The sequence below is a fragment of the Rana temporaria genome, chromosome 1, assembly GCF_905171775.1.
Source record: "Rana temporaria chromosome 1, aRanTem1.1, whole genome shotgun sequence".
Lineage (NCBI taxonomy): Eukaryota > Metazoa > Chordata > Amphibia > Anura > Ranidae > Rana > Rana temporaria.
This window is the reverse complement of record NC_053489.1, coordinates 538,864,268-538,885,998: the sequence shown is the minus strand read 5'-3', so window position 1 is coordinate 538,885,998 and position 21,731 is coordinate 538,864,268. Positions and strand designations below refer to the sequence as shown.

At 44.4% G+C, this 21,731-nt stretch overlaps 1 protein-coding gene across 1 annotated transcript in view; it reads right to left on the bottom strand.

The window, feature by feature from the left end:
* Nucleotides 1-20,771: 20,771 nt before the first annotated feature.
* The window catches only part of TMA16 (translation machinery associated 16 homolog), a 96,294-nt gene continuing 95,334 nt past the window's right edge, over nucleotides 20,772-21,731 (bottom strand). The window contains exon 8 of the mRNA XM_040332721.1: nucleotides 20,772-21,365. Within this exon, the coding sequence (XP_040188655.1) occupies nucleotides 21,194-21,365 (172 nt within the window). The 3' untranslated portion in view covers nucleotides 20,772-21,193. The remainder of the gene's footprint in view (nucleotides 21,366-21,731) is intronic.

Genomic DNA, 21,731 nt, shown 5'->3' with positions numbered 1-21,731 from the left:
CAACGGACCATGCTATCATGTCTAGTGTGGTCAGTTTTTAATAGGAAAGCAGAGGGACTGGCAAGAACACCAGGGATTTTACAGGCCCACATCAGGAATCTGAAATTCTGGGTTGACATATTCTTTAACTTTAGGTGCTGCTCTTTCTCTGTCTAGTCAGAAGGCTGGAGGTGAGATAGCACCATCCTGACATTTCTACAGTCTAACTAAAAAACATTCCTCTTAGAGTTTTCCCAGGGTGACTCCTCCTCAGGGTCACAGTCAGACAGAAATAAAATCATTATGGTAGATTTATGCTTTTCTCACTTTATCCAAAACTAAAAATTACACTTTAAAATGTATCTAAAGCCAGAACTTGCTGCTTTTCACGCCCCTCCTTTGGGTTTCCAGTTGGTTTATTGGTATTACCTTCACTTCACTTTTTTTCAATATTCTTCCCCACTCCCTGTTTAGTCCACATTGGTATTCGTTCTCACCATTGCACCCAATTTCTGCCCCATCAGGATGGGCTTCTTGTTAACCACCATTTCATCACAGACCCCACTTGGTCGGTTTACTTACCATTTCCCATATGCACTTGGCCATATGCACTTATATAGCGCCATCATGCAGCTGAGAACAGAGGGTATGTGATCACTTTAAAAAGGCGGAAAACAAGGTATTTATGTTTTATAAAAATGTTCGGCCTTTTATTCCTATTTTAAACTGAATGGGTTGTTTTACAAGGTGAGGGTTTACATATACTTTATTTGCTCACTCTGCTCCCTCCTACTACCACCATGTTCTATTTTCAAGAAAGCGATTCACACCAGACATCCCAAGAATATTGCTGAACTGAAACCATTCTGTAAAGAGGAATGGTCAAGAATGATGCCGCGTACACACGATAATTTTTCGGCATTAAAAAAAACGTTGTTTTTCAGCATGTCCAAAAAACGACGTTTTACCAACTTCATCATTAAAAACGACCCACACACCATTTTTAAAAAATGATGAACAAAGTGCGGTGACGTACAACACGTACGACGGCACTCTAAAGGGGAAGTTCTATTTGCCTTTGGGCTGCTTTAGCTGATTTCGTGTTAGTAAAGGCGATTCACGCTTTTCTGTCTGTTACAGCGTGATGAATGTGCTTACTCCATTATGAATGGTTTTTTTTTCCAGAACGAGCGCTCCCGTCTCATAACTTGCTTCTGAGCATGCGCAGGTTTAAAACGTCATCTTAGCCCACACACAATTTTTTACAACCCGAAAAACGACATTGTTTAAAACGACGTTAAAAAATGCAGCATGTTCAAATATTTTTTTTGTCGTTTTTCAGAAGCCGAAAAATGATGTGTAACCCACACACGATCATTTTAAATGACGTTTTTCAAAAACGACTTTTTTCATGCTGAAAAATGATCGTGTGTACGCGGCATTACTCCTGACCGTTGTGCAAGTCTGATCTGCAACTACAGGAAACGTTTGGTTGAAATTATTGCTGCCAATGGAGGTTCAACCAGTTATTAAATTCAAGGGTTCACCACCTGCACTGTGAATGTTTACATGGTGTGTTCAATAAATACATGGTAGCATTTAATTCTATGTGCGTTATAAGTTTAACCACTTTAGATCTGCGCTATTGCCGAAAGACATCCGCAGAGCGGACCTGAAGTGCCCGGTGGACGTCCCTGTACGTCCATTTGTTTCCTGGCTCCCCGCGTGCCCCCGAGCGCGTATCAGGGAAAAACTGTGTTGGCCATGTCCCTTGGACACAGCCAATCACAGATCGTGCTGAATGGCCAATCACAGAGGCCATTTAGCACTCGATCTCACTGTCCAATGAGAGATGATCTCAAATGTAAACATATGAGATCATCTCTCATCGCCGGCTTTCTCTCCTCACAGACAGCGTGTGAGGAGAGAGATTGATCTGCAGCTACAGCGAGTGTAAAAAAAAAGTTAGTTACAGTAAAAACAGTGCCCACAGTCCCTTCCAGTGCCCCCTGTCAGTGCCATTTGCCTGTCCCATCTGCCCATACCATCTGCCATCAGTGCCACGTTCCATCTTTTATTAGCGTATCAGTTTCATCGCCAACAATGGCTAGGAGACATACGAAATTCTTGTGGCCGACGGGAGCAACGGGGAGCTCTCTGATTCAGATTCCTCCGCAAATTCAGACACTGAATCTGACGTTAACTACGAGCCGATACTTAGCAGTGGAACAATGACAGCCTCAGAGGAGGAGGGCCTGCCCGCCAGATGAAGGCGTTCTGCTGAGGAGGCAGTGCCATCCACCAGCACCGCAGTGCCATCCACCAGCACTGCAGTACCTCGGCAAGCAAGGTCACGTACCAGTGGGGTGTCACCTCAGTCCCAAAGGGTTAGGTCCCATGCCAGCCTTCCCTATTCCCTTCAGAACCCCTCGAGGCTTCCTCCAAATTCAGGAGAAGCCAACATTCCCCCTTTCACTGCCCAGCCAAGAGTTCAGGTGGACACAGAAAATTTTGCCCCGATAGACTTTTTCAATTGAATTTTTACTGAGGACATGCTTGCCTTAATTGTGGCCCAGTGCAACTTTATGCACAACAATTTATATCAAGTAACCCAACGTCCTATTATGCCCGTCCCTACGAGTGGAGAGCCCTAACACTGGAGGAGTTTAAAAATGTTTTGGGCCTCACATTCTGTATGGGACTAAACAAAAAAAATCAAGTACGTTCATATTGGTCATCCCGTCCCATCTACCACATGCCCATTTTTTCCTCAGCAATGCCCAAAACCAGATATCTACAGATTATGAGATTCCTACACTACAATGACAATACCCAGTGCCCTCCCCGAAATGACCCAAATTTTGATAAGCTTTATAAAATTTGGTCACTACTAAATTATTTTTCTGAAATTTCCCCCCAGTTGTTTACCCCAGACCAACACATATGCGTGGATGAGTCCCTTATCAAATTTTCTGGCAGGCTGGACATAAAACAATTTATTCCCACCAAAAGGGCCTGCTACGGGGTGAAGCTCTATAAATTATGTGACCGAGCCACAGGGTATACGTATGCCTTCATACGAAGGGAAGGACACCCAGATGCACCCTCCTAATTGCCCAGACTACATAGGAACCAGCGGGAAAGTAGTTTGGGAACTCCTAAACCCACTCATGGAGAAAGGCTACCACTTGTATGTGGACAATTTTTATACAAGTTTGCCCCTGTTGCGAAACCTTCACAGAAAGAACACACCAGCATGCGGCACCGTACGGACGAACCGGAAGGGCTTTCCTCAAAGCCTCGTCAACAAGAAATTAAGAAGAGGGGAGACGGCGAGTTTACGGAATGAGGAAATTCTGACTGTAAAGTGGAGGGACAGAAGGGACGTGTATGTGCTTTCTTCCATCCACAACAATACATTTGTTGAGATCAGCAGGAGGAATGGGCAAATCCAAAAACCAACATGTATTCACGAATACAATAAGTTCATGGGGGGTGTCGACTTCAATGACCAAATGCTCGAACCCTACCTTTCCACAAGAAGAACATACCAGTGGTATAAAAAAGTTTCAATTTATTTGTTTAATTTCGCCATGTACAACACTTATGTAATCGGAAATCCACTGAAAGACCCAAATCCTTCCTTTTCTACCCGGAGGAAATCACCACTGCCCTTTTATACCCAAACAGCCCACCAGTAAACATTTGATCCAATGTGATTAGCCGACTGTCCGAGCGGCACTTTCCAGATAAAATCCCTCCCAGACCAACAGGCCAAAAATGTAAAAAAAAATGCCGGGTGTGCTCCAGAGGAGGAGTGAGAAGAGACACCACTTATCGTGCCCAATGTCCTTCCCAACCAGGCCTCTGTGTATTTGGCTGTTTCTGCCGTTACCATACCTCACTAAATTATTAATGAAGTATGGTAAACCTAACCCTCACTTCCTGCCATTTACCTTCACACCCCTTATGCCTCTGCTTGCTCTGTAACTGACCCTGGCTTGTTATTCGACCACGCTTCTGCCTACGAAAGTCCCACACATGTGGTATCGCCATACTCATGACGAGTAGCAGAATGTATTTCCGGGTGTCATTTGTGGTATACACATGCCATGTGAGAGAAATAACCTATTACAATGACAATTTTGTGTGTGTGTGTGGGGGGGGGGGGGTAAAAAAATATTAATTTTGCAAAGAATTGTGGGAAAAATGACATCAAAAACCTCACCATGCATCTTACTAAATCCCTTGGAATGTCTAATTTAAAAAAAGGGGTAATTTGGGGGGTATTTGTACTTTCCTGGCGTGTTCGGGTCACAAGAAATTAGATAGGCCACCAGTACATCAGGTGTGATAATTTTTTTATGATTTGCACCATAGCTTGTAGACTCTCTAACTTTCACAAAGACCAAATAATATCCACTAATTTGGGTTATTTTTACCAAAGATATGTAGCAGTATAAATTTTGGCCAAAATTTCTGAAGAAAAATTAATAATTTGCTAAATTTTATCGCGTAAACTAAGAAAAAAATTTTTTTTTTCAAAGGGGTTCACATACTTTTTCTTGCATGTCTACAAACTATGGGATAGATTTAGATACCGACCCCAAATGAAAATTTTTGGTGACCAGTGACATTATTACATTGATCAGTGCTATACAAATGCACTGATTACTGTATAAATGACACTGGCAGGGAAGGGGTTAACACTAGGGTGCGATCAAATGGTTACCTGTGTTCCCTGGGTGTGTTCTAACTGTAGGGTGGGGGGGGGTGGGCTACCTGGAACACCACAGAGATTGTTTTTCCTGATCACTGGGAACAGCAGATCTCCATGATATGCCCTGTCAGAACAGGGATTCGCCTTGCTTACATAGTCAGATCCCTGTTCTGCCTCTGTATACCGTGTTCGTGGGTTGCCAGTGGACATCGAGCCAGTTGGACCCACTATTTTGCATGCACCGATAGAGGTAGACCTACAGCAGTTCGTGCTATCCAGCCACCTTGCCACAGTATAATGACGGTTGGTGGTTGGGAAGCGGATAATATACAAAACTGTGAAAGTTTTAGGCAGGTGTGAAGAAATTCTGTAAAGTAAGAATGCATTCAAAAATATATTTTTTAATTGTTTTTTTTATCCATTTACAAAATATAAACAGAAGAAAATATAAATTAAATCGGCATTTGGTGTGACTACCCTTTTCCATCAAAACCGCATCAATTCTTCTGGGTACACTTGCACACAAGGAATTCAGCAAGTAGGTTGTTTCAGACATCTTGGAGAATTAATCACAGATCTTCTGTGGATGTAGGCTGCCTAAAATCCTTCCGTTTCTTCATGTAATCCCAGATTACATGATGGGCCAACCCATCACTTTCAGGACTCCTTGTTCTTCTTATATCCATAGTTCTTAACCACTTAAGGACCGCCGTGCGACGATATACATCGATAGAATGGCACGGCTGGGCTCATGGACGTACAGGTACGTACCCTTTAAGAGCCCAGCCGGCGGCGCGCTCGCGACCCGGTCCGAAGCTCCCCGAGTGTAAACAAACCTTCCCCGTTCTTCTCTGTGGCTTGTCACTGATCGTCTGTTCCCTGTCATAGGGAACGACTTATTGCGATTTTTACCAAAAATATGTAGAAGAATACATATCGGCCTAAACTGGGGGAAAATTTTATTTTTTATATTTTTTGGGGATATTTATGATAGCAAAAAGTAAAAAATATTGGTTTTTTTTCAAAATTGTCGCTCTATTTTCGTTTATAGCGCAAAAAATAAAAACCGCAGAGGTGATCAAATACCACCAAAAGAAAGCTCTATTTGTGGGGGGAAAAAGGACGCCAATTTGGTTTGGGAGCCACTTCGCACGACCGCGCAATTGTCAGTTAAAGTGACTCAGGGCCAGGTCCTTAACCTGCATATTGGTTCGGGTCTTAACCGGTTAATGACATTGACTGTATGTTTGGGGTCATTGTCCTGCTGCAGAATACATTTGGGGCCAAACACACACCCCCGATGGTAAGGCATGATGTATTCTGTTCATTTACTTTTCATCTTCTTAACTGAAAAAAACGAAATAAACTATTAACGCTTCTATTTCTAAAAGCATTATTTCCCAACTTACAGCATATTTTTTTCTCAACTGCCTAAAACTTTTGCACAGTACACAATATATATTTATTATAGACAGTATACATAAAATACACCTTTTTCTATATTTCTTAATAAAGAATATACACACCAGTGCTTTAGGAAGACACAAAGATAAATGATACTGTTGCGATCTGACACATAATAATTTTATATTTCCCAGATGGAGGCGACACTTAGGTCATCTGTCTGTCAATATATAATCGGACAATACACCTTGTAACCTGCAGTGTACACAAGAATAAGGCAGACAATATAAATGGATCTTTGACTTGTGTACTCAGTGAATGTCTACCGCTGCTAAAGACACAAACTGCTCTAAAAAATATAATAGAAAGCTTTGAGTGTACAGTTTTAAAAATGACACAAATATTAGTTTTCACAAAGTTTGCTGCTAAATCTTTGTTTCATTTGTTTCTGTGATGTAGTGAAATATAATTACACGCACTTCATACGTTTCAAAGGCTTTTATCAACAATTACATGACATTCATGCAAAGAGTCAGTATTTGCAGTGTTGGCCCTTCTTTTTCAGGACCTCTGCAATTCGACTGGGCATGCTCTCAATCAACTTCTGGGCCTATTCCTGACTGATAGCAACCCATTCTTTCATAATCACTTCTTGGAGTTTGTCAGAATTAGTGGGTTTTTGTTTGTCCACCCGCCTCTGGAGGATTGACCACAAGTTCTCATAGGGATTAAGATCTGGAGAGTTTCCAGGCCATGGACCCAAAATGTCAACGTTTTGGTCCCCGAGCCACTTAGTTATCACTTTTGCCTTATGGCACGGTGCTCCATCGTGCTGGAAAATGCATTGTTCTTCACCAAACTGTTGTTGGATTGTTGGAAGAAGTTGCTGTTGGAGGGTGTTTTGGTACCATTCTTTATTCATGGCTGTGTTTTTGGGCAAAATTGTGAGTGAGCCCACTCCCTTGGATGAGAAGCAACCCCACACATGAATGGTCTCAGAATGCTTTACTGTTGGCATGACACAGGACTGATGGTAGCGCTCACCTTTTCTTCTCCGGACAAGCCTTTTTCCTGATGCCCCAAACAATCAGAAAGAGGCTTCATCGGAGAATATGACTTTGCCCCAGTCCTCAGCAGTCCATTCACCATATTTTCTGCAGAAGATCAATCTGTCCCTGATGTTTTTTTGGAGAGAAGTGGCTTCTTTGCTGCCACCAGGCCATCTTCCAAAAGTCTTAGCCTCATTGTGCGTGCAGATGAGCTCACACTTGCCTCCTGCCATTCCTGAGCAAGCTCTGCACTGGTGGCACCCCGATCCCGCAGCTGAATCCTCTTTAGAAGACGGTCCTGGCGCTTGCTGGACTTTCTTGGGCACCCTGAAGCCTTCTTCCCAAATGCAGCGGATTTTTTTTTTTATGGGATTAAGTTAATTTTCATGGCAAAGAGGTACTTTGGAATTAATTGCAAATCGTCTGATCACTCTTCATAACATTCTGGAGGAAATGCAATTTCCCATCTCAAGAACTGAGGCAGCAGACTTTGTGAAAATTAGTATTTGTGTCATTCTCAAAACTTTTGGCCATGGCTTTATAGTTTTAATAAGTATAATGATTGGGGTATATACAGTATGTAAACTTCTTTACTAACTAAAACCAACACCCTGAAATACATATACAGTATACTGTAGGTTTACAAGTAAATGGTCAAATTTAATATTAAAAGGAAAAATACTGTATGCTAAAAGGAAACCACAGTGCATTTTCAGCAAGTTCATATTTTGGGCCACATTTATATTGCAGATCTGCTAATTTGCAGTCATACATTCACGAAAGGATTACAGGTCCTTTATTTAGCTAGATTCTTCATCCCTTTGCCCGACGGAGTATCTTTGATTGGATGATCATCTTGCTTGTTGCACATTTAACATACTGAAAATGAAGCAAGGGCAAATGTCAGCAGTGGGGTCCAATCAGGTAGTGGAATTCTGACCTATTTTATAAATATGCCTAGGTGTTATTCTAAAATTAGAACTGACTGCGGACTTCCCACTGACAGCAATGTAAAGGAATGTTTACCCCAAAAGACAGTAAGGCCGCATTCACACCTGAACGTAGCGTTTTCGGTCGTTTTTTTCCAGCATTTTGTCACACGTTTTGTCGCGCGTATTAACACATTCGCGCGTTTGCATACAGCGTTGTCCGATGTTTTTGAACTTCGTCGTTTTTTATTTTAGCCAATAGGAAAAATGCTCATCTCTCATCATTTGTTGCTATGTTTGTAGATTTTTCTTATCTTCTTCCTGGGTGAATATTCTATTTCACAGAACAGATTAAAGCGACAAAACGCCCGTAGAAACGATCATTGTCGCGTTAGACGCTTGAATCGAGGGTTTCCATTAGTTTCTATGGGAATACAAACGTTCAAAAATGCCCAAATCAGCCCGATTTGCACGACAAAAAAGGGTCCAGAACTTGTTTGAGCTTCAGGCGTTTTGGAGTGGAGATGTGAACCATCTCCATAGAGAATAATGGATTTTTTCCCCTCTAGCATTTTATACTGTAGCTTCAGGCTACAAAACGCTCAGGTGTGAATGCAAACTCAATAAAGCAACAATATGCCCCTCCCACTGACACCAACGTAAGGGATTGTTTAACCCTAAAGACAGCAATATAATGGACAGCATGCCCCTCCCTCTGACACCAATGCAAGGGACAACATGCCCCTCCCCTACACACACACTAACAGCAATGTAATGGTGTTGCCCCAGTGATGAAGCTCATTGCGAACAAAACATACATCGGGCGTAATGGGTAGCGGTGACATTTTATCGTCTGTAAGGACGCCATACGCTGTGTGTAACCGATTCGCCAATAACCTTCTTTCTTGTAAGCATATGTCTATACCAATCAATTGTTTTTTTATGGATTTCTGCGCATTGAGTTGCTTCCTCCTTTTTCATGTGTGACATAACAAGCTGGAGTGTGAATTACTACATAGCTTGATGTTAAAACGGAGTTCCACCCAAAAATGGAACTTGCTTTTCAGAATCCTGCCCCCCTCCAGTCACATTTGGCACCTTTCAGGGAGGGACAGATACCTCCCCCCCCCACTGTCTTCTGGGAGACACATAGGTCCCAGAAGATAGCAGGGACCAGTGATGATGCGCAGTGTGACTCACACATTCAAAGTAGGGAACCAGGCTGTGAAGGCACAAGGCTTCACTTCCTGATTCCCTTACCGAAGATGGCGGCGCCTCCACCCGAGTCAGATCAGCTTTGGGGGAGGACATCGCAGGCGGCCTGGACAGGTAAGCGCCCATATTTTAAAAGTCAGCCGCTGCAGTATTTGTAGCTGCTGGCTTTTAAAACAAAATACAATTTTGGTGGAACTCCGCTTTAATGAGACGTGTATTTCCATCCATGGTGAGAGCCTAGATTTGCTAAGAAAGCGTCATCCCATAGAGCTTTGTTTGCATTGAAAAAGCTACAAAAAGGCTATTAGACCTGCAAAGGTTGATACCATCTGTGTGCAGTTGAGCACAGTGTATTTAAAAAGGATCACAGATACAGTGAGGAAAATAAGTATTTGAACACCCTGCTATTTTGCAAGTTCTCCCACTTGGAAATCATGGAGGGGTCTGAAATTGTCATCGTAGGTGCATGTCCACTGTGAGAGACATATTAAAAAAAAAAATCCAGAAATCACAATTTATGATTTTTTAACTATTTATTTGTATGATACAGCTGCAAATAAGTATTTGAACACCTATCAGCTAGAATTCTGACCCTCAAAGACCTGTTCGTATGCCTTTAAAATGTCCACCTCCACTCCATTTATTATCTTAAATTAGATGCACCTGTTTGAGGTCATTAGCTGCATAAAGACACCTGTCCACCCCATACAATCAGTAAGAATCCAACTACTAACATGGCCAAGACCAAAGAGCTGTCCAAAGACACTAGAGACAAAATTGTACACCTCCACAAGGCTGGAAAGGGCTACGGGGAAATTGCCAAGCAGCTTGGTGAAAAAAGGTCCACTGTTGGAGCAATCATTAGAAAAAAGGGATTTTTAATACAGCTTACCTGTAAAATCCTTTTCTTGGAGTACATCACGGGACACAGAGCGGCATAATCATTACTATGTGGGTTATATGGAGTACCTTCAGGTGATGGACACTGGCAATCTCAAACAGGAAGTCCCCTCCCTATATAACCCCCTCCCATAGGAGGAGTCCCTCAGTTTTGTAGCAAGCAGTATGCCTCCCAAAATGGTCCCCAAAAGAGGGGTGGGAGCTCTGTGTCCCGTGATGTACTCCAAGAAAAGGATTTTACAGGTAAGCTGTATTAAAAATCCCTTTTTCTTTCTCGTACATCACGGGACACAGAGCGGCATAATCATTACTATGTGGGATGTCCGAAAGCAATGCTTCCATGAGGGGAGGGAGACATGTCAACCAGGAGATCTAATTCAGAAAGTGACCTTTAAATCATAATAAATCCAAATTAAATCCAACAAATAATTAATATGATTAATTTAATTAATTCTTTAATTTAACCAAGGGTGCCCCGGATCCCGAGGATCTTAAATTGCAGCCTGCAGCACTACCTGTCCAAAGGCTGCATCGGCCCTTCTTCTCACATCCAATAGGTAAAACCTTTGTGAAAGTGTGGACCGATGATCAGATTGCCACCTTGCAAACCTGAGCCATAGAGATCTGGTGGTGTGCTGCCCAGGAGGCGTTCATGGCCCTAGCAGAATGGGCCTCAACTGATAAAAAGGAGGGGGCAACCCCTTCAAGCCGTAGGCCTGACTGATTAGCTGCTTAAACCATCTGGTGATGGTAGCTTCAGCTGCCGCTTGACCCTCCTTGGGTTCTTCCGGCAGGATGAACAATGTATCCATCTTCCAAATCTTTTCTGTAGCCCTGAGACAGGCCTCCATGGCCTTGACCAAACCCAAGGCGTGCATCAAGCCTTCGACGTAGGAGTGGGCATTTGGAAAAAAAGATGGTAGGATCAAATCCTGATTCAAGAGAAAAACTAGACCCCACCTTAGGCGGGAAAGACGGATGCGGACGGAGAACCACCCTGTCTTTATGCAGACTGAGGCATGGTTCTTTACAAGACAAGGCTGCCAGCTCTGATACTGTTCTAGCAGGAATCATAGCAGTCAAACAATCCCAACTTCTCAGTCAGTAGTACCAACGGAACCTCTGCCAGAGGCTCAAAGGGCTGCTTATGCAGAGCTGACAACACAAGATTCAAATCCCACGGATAAACCGGAGACTAGATGGGGAGATTAATGCGTCAGACCCCCTAGAAAAAAAGGTTTTAACCAAAGAGTGTGTGGCCAACGGCCAACACAACCATACCGATAAGGCCGAAATCTGTCCTTTAATAGAACTTCAAGGCCAAAAAACCTTATCTACTCTGAAGGAAAAAACGCAATACCCTGACAATGGTGTATTTGCGTGGAAGCCATCTCTGGGAATCACACCAGCCTCCATAGGCCCTTCAGACCCTGTAATAGATTACTCAGGAGACTGACCTTCTAACCTCAATCAGAGTAGAAAAATAACTTGGCTAGATAGGCCCTACCCCTGAGGATCAGGGATTCAGCCGCCAAGCCGTCAAATTTAGATGCCGTAAGGCAGGGTGGAGTATCGGACCTTGAGAGAGTAGGTCTGGGCGAAGTGGAAGGGTCCAAGGCTCCCCCACTGACATTCTCAAGATCAGAGAGTACCATGACCTTCGGGGCCATGCTGGGGCTATCAGAATGACTGGCCTGTTCTCCACCCTGATCCTGCGCAGCAGGCGGGGCAGCATCTGTAATGGAGGGAAGGCGTACAGCAGACTGAACGAATGCCAAGGACAAACCAACGCATCGGTTACGCAGGCCAGAGGGTCCCTTGATCGGGACACGAACTTGTTTAGCTTCCTGTTGAACCTAGATGCCATGATGTCCACATCCGGAAATCCCCATTTCTGGCAGATCTCCTGAAAGATTTGGGGATGGAGAGACCACTTCCCTGAAATCAGCTGTTGGCGACTTAAGAAGTCCGCCTGTAAATTGTCCACCCCTGGGATAAAAATCGCCGAGATGCATGGAACATGCGCTTCTGCCCACCGGAAAATTAAGCTCACTTCCCTTTGGGCGGCTCGACTCTTCGTGCCCCCTTGATGGTTTATATATGCCACTGCCGTGGCATTGTCAGACTGCACTCTCACTGGAGACCCTTGCAGTTTGGACGTCCAGGCCTTTAAGGCTAAGCGTGCCGCCCTGATCTCCAAGACATTGATTGGCAGCCGTCTTTCTGACTCTGCCCAAATCCCCTGCTGGATCTGCCCATCCAAGACTGCTCCCCAGCCCTTCAGGCTGGCATCTGTGGTTATCAACTTCCAGATGATGGGACTGAAAGATTTTCCCTTTAGGAGGTTCCGAGGCTTTAGCCACCAGCAGAGACTTTGCCGGACCCTTGATGGCAGGGTCAATGGAAGATCCAGGGCTTGTGGTTCTTTGTTCCAGGCTGACAGGATGGTTGTCTGCAGGATTCGCGTGTGCGCCTGAGCATATGGCACTGCCTCGAAGGTGGCCACCATCTTTCCTAGTAAGCTCATGCACAAACGGATAGTGGGCTCTCTTTTACTTAGCACCAACTGGATCAATTCCTTGATCCCCCTGAACTTCTCTAAGGGGAGAAACACCCTTTGCTGCTTCGTGTCCAGCAGCATGCCGAGGTATTCCAATCGCTTTGTAGGTAGCAAAGCCGATTTTTCTAGGTTTAGAACCCACCCAAATACCTTGAGGAACTGAACCGTCCGGGTTACTGCTCGAGACAAGTCTGAAGCAGAGTGATCTATGATCAGGAGGTCGTCCAAATAGGCTAGGATCAGGACTCCCTGGGTCCTTAGACTGGCCAAGATGGGGGCCAGGACCTTCGTAAACACACGAGGGGCCGTAGCCAACCCGAAAGGGAGGGCCACAAATTGATAGTGACACCCTGCGACTGCAAAGCGTAGGAACCTTTGATGCCCCTGGAAAATTGGAACATGAAGATATGCGTCCTTTATGTCTATCGAGGCCAAAAAATCGTTCTGCTGCAAAGCTGCGGCAGCAGAGCGTATGGATTCCATCCGAAAGGACCGAATCCTCAGGTAAGAGTTTAGAATCTTTAGATCCAGAATGGGCCTTACATCGCCGTTGGGTTTTGGAACGATAAACAGATTGGAGTAGAAGCCAAGCTTGCGCTCCTGAACTGGTACCTCTACGATTACCCCTTGATCTGGAAGATGATCCAAAGCTGTAAGCAAGGCAGCCCTCTTTCCCGGATCGCTTGGAATCCTTGATTCCTGAAAATGTGGAGGGGGAAACTCCCGAAATTCTATCTTGTAGCCAGCCGTCACTAAGGAAAGAACCCACTTGTCGGGGATCTTGGCTTCCCAAACTTTTGCAAAGAATCGAAGCCTTCCCCCCACCCGATTGAGTGGGGGCGCCCCTTCATAAGGCTGACTTGGGAGCTGGTTTAGCTGGTTTGCGGAACCATGGTTTCTTACCCCCAGCGGCCTGCCCCTGCGACTTATTAGCAAAGTTTTGTCGTGCGGGAGGCCGTCGATACTGCCTGGAGCCCGAGAGCCCTGGGGCTGGGGATTGCTGCCGCTTGAACGTAGGACCCCGAAATCTCCTTTTGACTGGTAAAAGAGTACTCTTGCCACTTGATATTGTCTGTATGTATTTATCGAGATCTTCCCCAAAAAGCCTACCTCCGTGAAAAGGAAAGCCTGCTAAAAGTTTTTTACACGGAGTCTCTGCTGACCAATTCTTTAGCCACAAGAGCCGTCGCATATGTACCAGAAACAGCGACAGACGGGACGCTTGTTGGATGGAATCCTTTATGGCATCCACCGCAAAACAGAGAGCTCTAGGGAGGTCGGCCAGATCCTGCGCCTGTTGAGCCGGGAGCTCCCTTAATATCTCTTTTGTCTGGTTCTTCAAAGCCTGACAGACGCCTATAGCAGCAACCGCCGGTTGCACGACTGCTCCTGCTGTAGAAAAAGATGCCTTCAAAAGGGTCTCTAACCGCTTATCAACCGGATCCTTGAACATTTGTATGTTCTCTACTGGACAAGCTAAAGACTTGTTTACGCAGGAGACCGCTGCATCCACAGCGGGAAGCACCCATTTCTTCGAAAAATTTTCCTCCATGGGGTACAGTACAGAAAACCTCTTAGGAGGCACGAAAATCTTATCGGGCCGGGCCCAATCCTGAAAGATCAGGTCTTCCAGCAAGGGGTGGACCGGAAATGCTACGTTACTCAATGGCGCTTTTAAGGAGCCCAGAGAAGATACGGTAGGAATCTGAAGTTCTGGCGAGGGCAGATTAAAAGCCGAGCGGACCATGTCCGTTAAAGACTGTACCCACAGATTCTCTGCCTGAGAAACCGAAAAAGGTTCCTCAATAGTGGATTCCTCAATGTCAGAACCTTCTAGGAACTGCTCCGTTTGGTCCTCCTGAGATTCTAACTCCTCTGGGGAAAGAACCTCAGCATCAGCGGAGACCAACTTAGGGGACGGAGACCTGGTCCGTTTTTTGCCTGCAAGAGAACTAGTAAAAAGGGTTGATAGTCGCTGTTCTAACCCCTGCAGGGAGACAGCTAACATATCCTGCGTGACAAACACTGGGTCAGGCAGAATGGGGCCAGCCACAGCACCCACCACACCTAATGGCTCCTCAAAGGCGGCAACATCTAGATTTTCGGGAGAGGACGGAACCGGCATAGTCTGATTAAGATCCTCAGAACTAGAGGGGGAACCCTTCTGCTTCTTTGTACTTTTAGCATTCTTAGTCCCCGAACCTTTAGGGCCCATGATACAAAATTGAGGCACTCCGCTAACAACACCTGACTGTTGTAGCAAGGAGAAAAAATATATGTAGCTTAAGGCAGAAAAAAGAACCTTATAAGCCAATGAAAAGGTAGTGCACACCCTTTTCCCTGAGGAAATAATCTTTATATTATAATCCTCCCTTTTTTTTTTTTTTTTTCGTTTGTTTTTCCCCTTTATTTTTTTTTATTTTTTTTATATTTTTTTTTTTTTTTTGCACCTTTAAACAGACTGTGTGAGTGCCAACTGCTGCCAAAAACCTTAGGCTCAAAATAGAGAAAATCAGGGGAAAAATCTCCTATTTCTCCAAAAAAGTCAGTGAGGAGCTTAGCTCCAGACCTAAAAAGGTCTTATACCGCCACTAGGTGTCACCCTGCGCCGCTCTGTGTCCTGCTCTGCATCGCTCTTGCGTCCCTCCGGTCAGCAGACGAATCCTACACTGACCGGAGGAACAAGCTGCCGCGACTATACAGCGAGGGGGAACGCCCCCTACGTCCCGCCGACGTCACTACGCTCCCCGCCCCCTACGCGCACATCCATATCATGCGCGCGCGCGTCCCAGGAGGAACACGAGGAGGGGAGCAGCACGCCGGCGGCGCCAGGACACCCGGAGACCTCCGCTACAGAGCCGCAGGGGGAGCACCCAATACAGGTAGGCCCTGGCCTTATTAAGCCGGGAAATAACGGGGGGTGGGCTTGCCCTGCTAGTCCTAGAACCAGGCCACTAGCTCCTACCCCCCAAAACCCATGCGGGGCAGCCACATAGCAACACAGTCAGAGGGGGGATCCACTAGTAATAAAACAAGGGGAGGTAACCATCCTGTCTGGCAGACATAGTGGAAACAATTGCCTATGCAGAGCATCCCAGGCTAACCCAACTAGGCTTCCCCCCGAGGGACCTGCTGACGAACCAAGTTCCGCAGGCCCCTCTCTTACCTGCTCCACGCTGAAGGGTATTGCAAACGCAAGAGGCCCAATCTTCCCCCATCTCCGTGGGTTCTGTACCAGACCTTCAGGGACCCGGGTCCTGTGCAGGAACCACACTGCCCTGGACCTATACAGCACCCTGGCAACAGCACCTTTTGGACTTTAGAAAGTTCAAAGTTCTGGGCCCAGGGTCCAGCCCTCCGAAGAGAGGCATTATAGGCTAAACCCCACGACTTGGGGCCCGGGTACTGTCCACTTTGGCTCTGAGGCACCTTGGACAGATCCGGTATAGTCTACCTAGTCCCAAGGACATGGAGGCAAACTAATTCGTGACCAACACCTAAGACACTGGCGAAAAAACTGAGGGACTCCTCCTATGGGAGGGGGTTATATAGGGAGGGGACTTCCTGTTTGAGATTGCCAGTGTCCATCACCTGAAGGTACTCCATATAACTCACATAGTAATGATTATGCCGCTCTGTGTCCCGTGATGTACGAGAAAGAAATGGAAGAAGCTAAACATGACTGTCAATCTCCCTCGGACTGGGGCTCCATGCAAAATCTCACCTCGTGGGGTCTCAATGATCCTAAGAAAGGTGAGAAATCAGCCCAGGACTACACGGGAGGAGCTGGTCAATGACCTGAAAAGAGCTGGGACCACCGTTTCCAAGGTTACTGTTGGTAATACACTAAGACGTCATGGTTTGAAATCATGCATGGCACGGAAGTTTCCCCTGCTTAAACCAGCACATGTCAAGGCCCGTCTTAAGTTTGCCAATGACCATTTGGATGATCCAGAGGAGTCATGGGAGAAAGTCATGTGGTCAGATGAGACCAAAATAGAACTTTTTGGTCATAATCCCACTAACCGTGTTTGGAGGAAGAAGAATGATGAGTACCATCCCTACTGTGAAGCATGGGGGTGGTAGCATCATGCTTTGGGGGTGTTTTTCTGCACATGGGACAGGGCGACTGCACTGTATTAAGGAGAGGATGACCGGGGCCATGTATTGCAAGATTTTGGGCAACAACCTCCTTCCCTCAGTTAGAGCTTTGAAGATGGGTCGAGGCTGGGTCTTCCAACATGACAATGACCCGAAGCACACAGCCAGGATAACCAAGGAGTGGCTCTGTAAGAAGCATATCAAGGTTCTGGCGTGGCCTAGCCAGTCTCCAGACCTAAACCCAATAGAGAATCTTTGGAGGGAGCTCAAACTCCGTGTTTCTCAGCGACAGCCCAGAAACCTGACTGATCTAGAGAAGATCTGTGTGGAGGAGTGGGCCAAAATCCCTCCTCCAGTGTGTGCAAACCTGGTGAAAAACTACAAGAAACGTTTGACCTCTGTAATTGCAAACAAAGGCTACTGTACCAAATATTAACATTGATTTTCTCAGGTGTTCAAATACTTATTTGCAGCTGTATCATACAAATAAATAGTTAAAAAAATCATACATTGTGATTTCTGGATTTTTTTTTTTTTGATTATGTCTCTCACAGTGGACATGCACCTACGATAACAATTTCAGACCCCTCCATGATTTCCAAGTGGGAGAACTTGCAAAATAGCAGGGTGTTCAAATACTTATTTTCATCACTGTATATTCAGGAAGAATCACCTCTGAATGGTTGTTGGGAATCTATACTTGATCACACTATCTTGTGTATGGGACATTTTTCATTCATTTATTTAAACCATGGACTCACGTTTGGTTTAATTATTTCACTCTGTTTGTGAAAAACATTTTTTTATAATAGTTATGTGCAATATGTTTAGGTGTTGCTATCCCCTCGTTTGAATTCACATATATGTATATAATAATAAAAAAAAATGAAATGATTGACACCTTGATGTTTCACTTTTTAATTACTAGTGCAAATATTACACTTTTTTTCTTAGAGTTCTATTACAGTACCAGCGTTCTTCAGCTCAAGAGCCACAAGAGGGATGTATCCAGGATATTGAAATGGTTATAAGGGGAAGATCTGGAGGGGACATATACAGTATATTGTAAAAAGTATTGGGACATCTGCCTTTACATGCACATGAACTTTAATGGCATCCCAGTCTTAGTCCGTAGGGTTCAATATGGAGTTGGCCCACTCTTTGCAGCTATAACAGCTTCAACTCTTCTGGGAAGACTGTCCACAAGGTCTATGGGCATGTTTGACCATTCTTCCAGAAGCACATTTGAGAAGTCAGGCACCGATATTGGATGAGAAGGCCTGGCTCGCAGTCTCCATTCTAATTCATCACAAAGGTGTTCTATTGGTTTGAGGTCAGGACTCTGTGCAGGCCAGTAAAGTTTCTCCACCATGTCTTCATCGACCTTTCTTTGTGCACTGGTGCACAGTCATGTTGTAACAGGAAGGGGCCATCCCCCAAACTGTTCCTACAAAGTTGGGACCATAAAATTGTCCAAAATGTCTTGGTATACGCCTTAAGAGTTCCCTTCACTGGAACTAAGGGGTCAAGCCCAACCCCTGAATAACAACCCCACACAATAACCCTCCTTCCACCAAATGATTTGAACCATTGTACAAAGCAATTGTCCAAATTTCTTCTCTGGAAAGAAAACTCTGGTCAAGCTGGTACTAGACCCAGATACAGAGTCAGTTCCAGTGAAGATTTCAGAAGGTTCAGGATCCACGTGAAATGCTGTAAAGTGTGGGTGACCAACTTCAGGTCAAGGAGCCAACACTAACTGTTCTCTCAACAGAAGCTCATCCATATATCCCACAATGGGTATGCCGCAAAAAAAGACAACATTGGTGAATATTAGAGGTAGAAGGGCATGACCATAAACTTGCAGGGGCCCACAGCAAAGTGTAGGGGTTGCTGATGTCTAGGAGAGACGGGGAAAGAAAATAAGCATGTTTGGGCCCCAGAGAAGCCCCAAGGTCTCCCTGATGAAGGAAGGCAATGACAGATTTGGAAGATTACACATGGTATTTTTAAACTCAAACAAAAACATTTAGAGCATGGGTCTTCAAACTACGGCCCTCCAGTTGTTCAGGAACTACAATTCCCATCATGCCTAGTCATGTCTGTGAATGTCAGTTTTACAATGCCTCATGGGATGTGTAGTTCCGCAACAGCTGGAGGGCCGTAGTTTGAGGATCCCTAATTTAGAGCTTTGAGAGACAAAATATGAGAAATTACCTCTGTGGGCTTGGGAACAATAAACAGGTTTGAGTAAAACTCCAGGGGCTGTATTCAAAAACGAGATACGACGGCGTATCTCCGGATATGCCGTCGTATCTCTGAGTTGTGGCGTCGTATCTATGCGCCCTAATCATAGAATCAGTTACGCATAGATTTCCCTAAGATCCGACTGGCATAAGTGTCTTACACCGTCGTATCTTAGGCTGCATATTTACGCTGGCCGCTAGGTGGCGCTTCCGTATAGTTACGCAAGGAATATGCCAATTAGGTATTTACGCCAATTTAGAAACGTACGTCCGGCTGGCGCATTTTTTTACGTCGTTTACGTTAGGCTTTTTCCGGCGTAAAGTTACCCCTGCTATATGAGGTGTAGCTAATGTTAAGTATGGACATCGTTCCCGCGCCGAGTTTTGAAATGTTTACGTCGTTTGCGTAAGTCGTTCGCGAATAGGGCTGTACGTACGTTACGTTCACGTCTAAAGCAATGACGACTTGCGGCGTAATTTCGAGCATGCGCACTGGGATTTTTTCACGAACGGCGCATGCGCCGTTCACAAAAAACGTAAAATACACGGGGTCATCTTAAATTTTAATAAAACACGCCCACAACATCCCCATTTGAATTAGGCGGGCTTACGCCGGCCCACATACGTTACGTCGCCGTAACTTAGGGCGCAAGTTCTTTCTAAATACGGAACTTGCGCCCAAATTTACGACGGCGTAACGTATCTGAGATACGTTACGCCCGCAGAAAGATCCGCTCATCTTTCTGATTCCAGCCCAGGGAGTCATTCAGCCAAATGAACTGGAGCAAGGAGAGTATATTTCTTAGGTATCTTCTGATGCCATTCTTGTCATTGCAAAGCATTGCAGAGATCCCTTGAAGGCATCAAGTACTTACACAAAATTTTCTACAGTCCATTAATTAAATCAAAGTGCTGGAAAGGCTTTCAGAATATCAATTGAAGCTAACCATAGACGGTTTGAACCCTGCTGAACCGGCCGAGATTTAAACCATGTATGGGCAAGGCTGAATGTACCCAAATTGATCGATCAAATTGGGTACAACCAGCCTGCCAGATTTTAAATGTGATTATCGCTAGCAGCTGTTGTAGCCTCTAGCAATAATTGCTCGTCTTCCCAGCGGGGAATGCTTACCCCACTGGAAGAACACAATGTCACAGCGAAAGGGATTCCCCTTAACACAGAAGCTCATAGTATGCAGTGAAATCAAAGGGAGCAACTATTGAAGACAGAAAAGCAGGCTAGAATTTAGCTTTGAAACTTTGTTTCTTGGTCTACAGTGTTCCAGATTGCATTCTACTTTATATTATTGTGTTTCATTTGGTCAATAATTCTAGATAACCCCATAGTTACAATGGCTCCTGACAACTGTACTGCCTACTGCATTAATCAAAGGGCAGCCCAGGAACACAGTTCAGACATCTAAGTATGCAAGTCTTTGCACACTCCTCAGTCTGCAGGGGAAAAAGTTCACCCAAAAACAATAATCGGCAACATGCAACATTTTTTTTGTAGAAAGAGTTGCACAAACGCACGCTTGTGTTTTTTTTCTTCTTTTAGTAAACTAGACGCCTTAATTTAAAAAGTCAGTATTCTATAAGGTCCTGTCCAGTGCTTGTGCTTGATACTAGTCTTATTGACAATACACACTTTCAAATAAAAGACAAATACCTGGTTAAATATACAGATTTATATTCACAGAAAAAAAAATGTTTAAAATTCATGCACAGTCTTTACTAGAGATAGCAATTATCTGTAGCACATCGAGTGAGTCTAACACTTCTTGAAATATGCTCACTCTTCAGTTAATCATCTCACTTGAGACATATAGAGCTGTATGCCATGGCACATCAGAAAAACTATTATTTTTTCACTTGGGCCTTGTATGAAGAGCTCCCACCAATCTGGGTTAATAACATCAAAAGATCTTGCAAGCATATAAAAAGTTCTGTTATGAATAACAGTTATGTAAGATGTGACAAATTTCAAATAACATTCTTCATTTCGCATTCCAAGTATGGAAGATATTGCCTTCGAAGCCGTTTCTATGTAGTTTTGCTGTTTTCATATTTGAACAGCCTCTCTGTACACTTCACTCACTTCCGCTGTCTGACTCGAGAGAAGACTTTTCTTCATTTTCCAGGTTTTCTTCCTCTTTGTCGTCTTTGGCTGAAAGATCTTTCTCACTTTTAGGAAGTGAATCGCTGACAGAAAATTTGCGCATTTTAATATTTGGCAGCTTCTTCAGATCCAAATCCCATTCTCTGGAAAGTGCAATGAGAGGAAACAAAAGGGAAGCGGAGACAAAAAAAGTTTGTTAATTTATCAGAACTGCACAGAGCTACTCTAAGGAATTCTAGAAAATGGTTCATTAATCAAACATACCTTCAGTGCCTAAAATTGTACAAAAGGCTGGCTCATTTATAAATCATGTAACGCACAGGAACAGAATACGTATCCCCATTATTGCAATATACCTTGTGTATAGGAAATTAAATGAAAATTTTTACTGCCTTAGACTGAGAAAAGTAAGGTTCAGGCTGAGTACAAATACTAAGCTGTCCATAAGCAGTATGATTTTTTTTTTTATATTTGATCTGTCAGATCAACAAATGTTACCACCAACCACT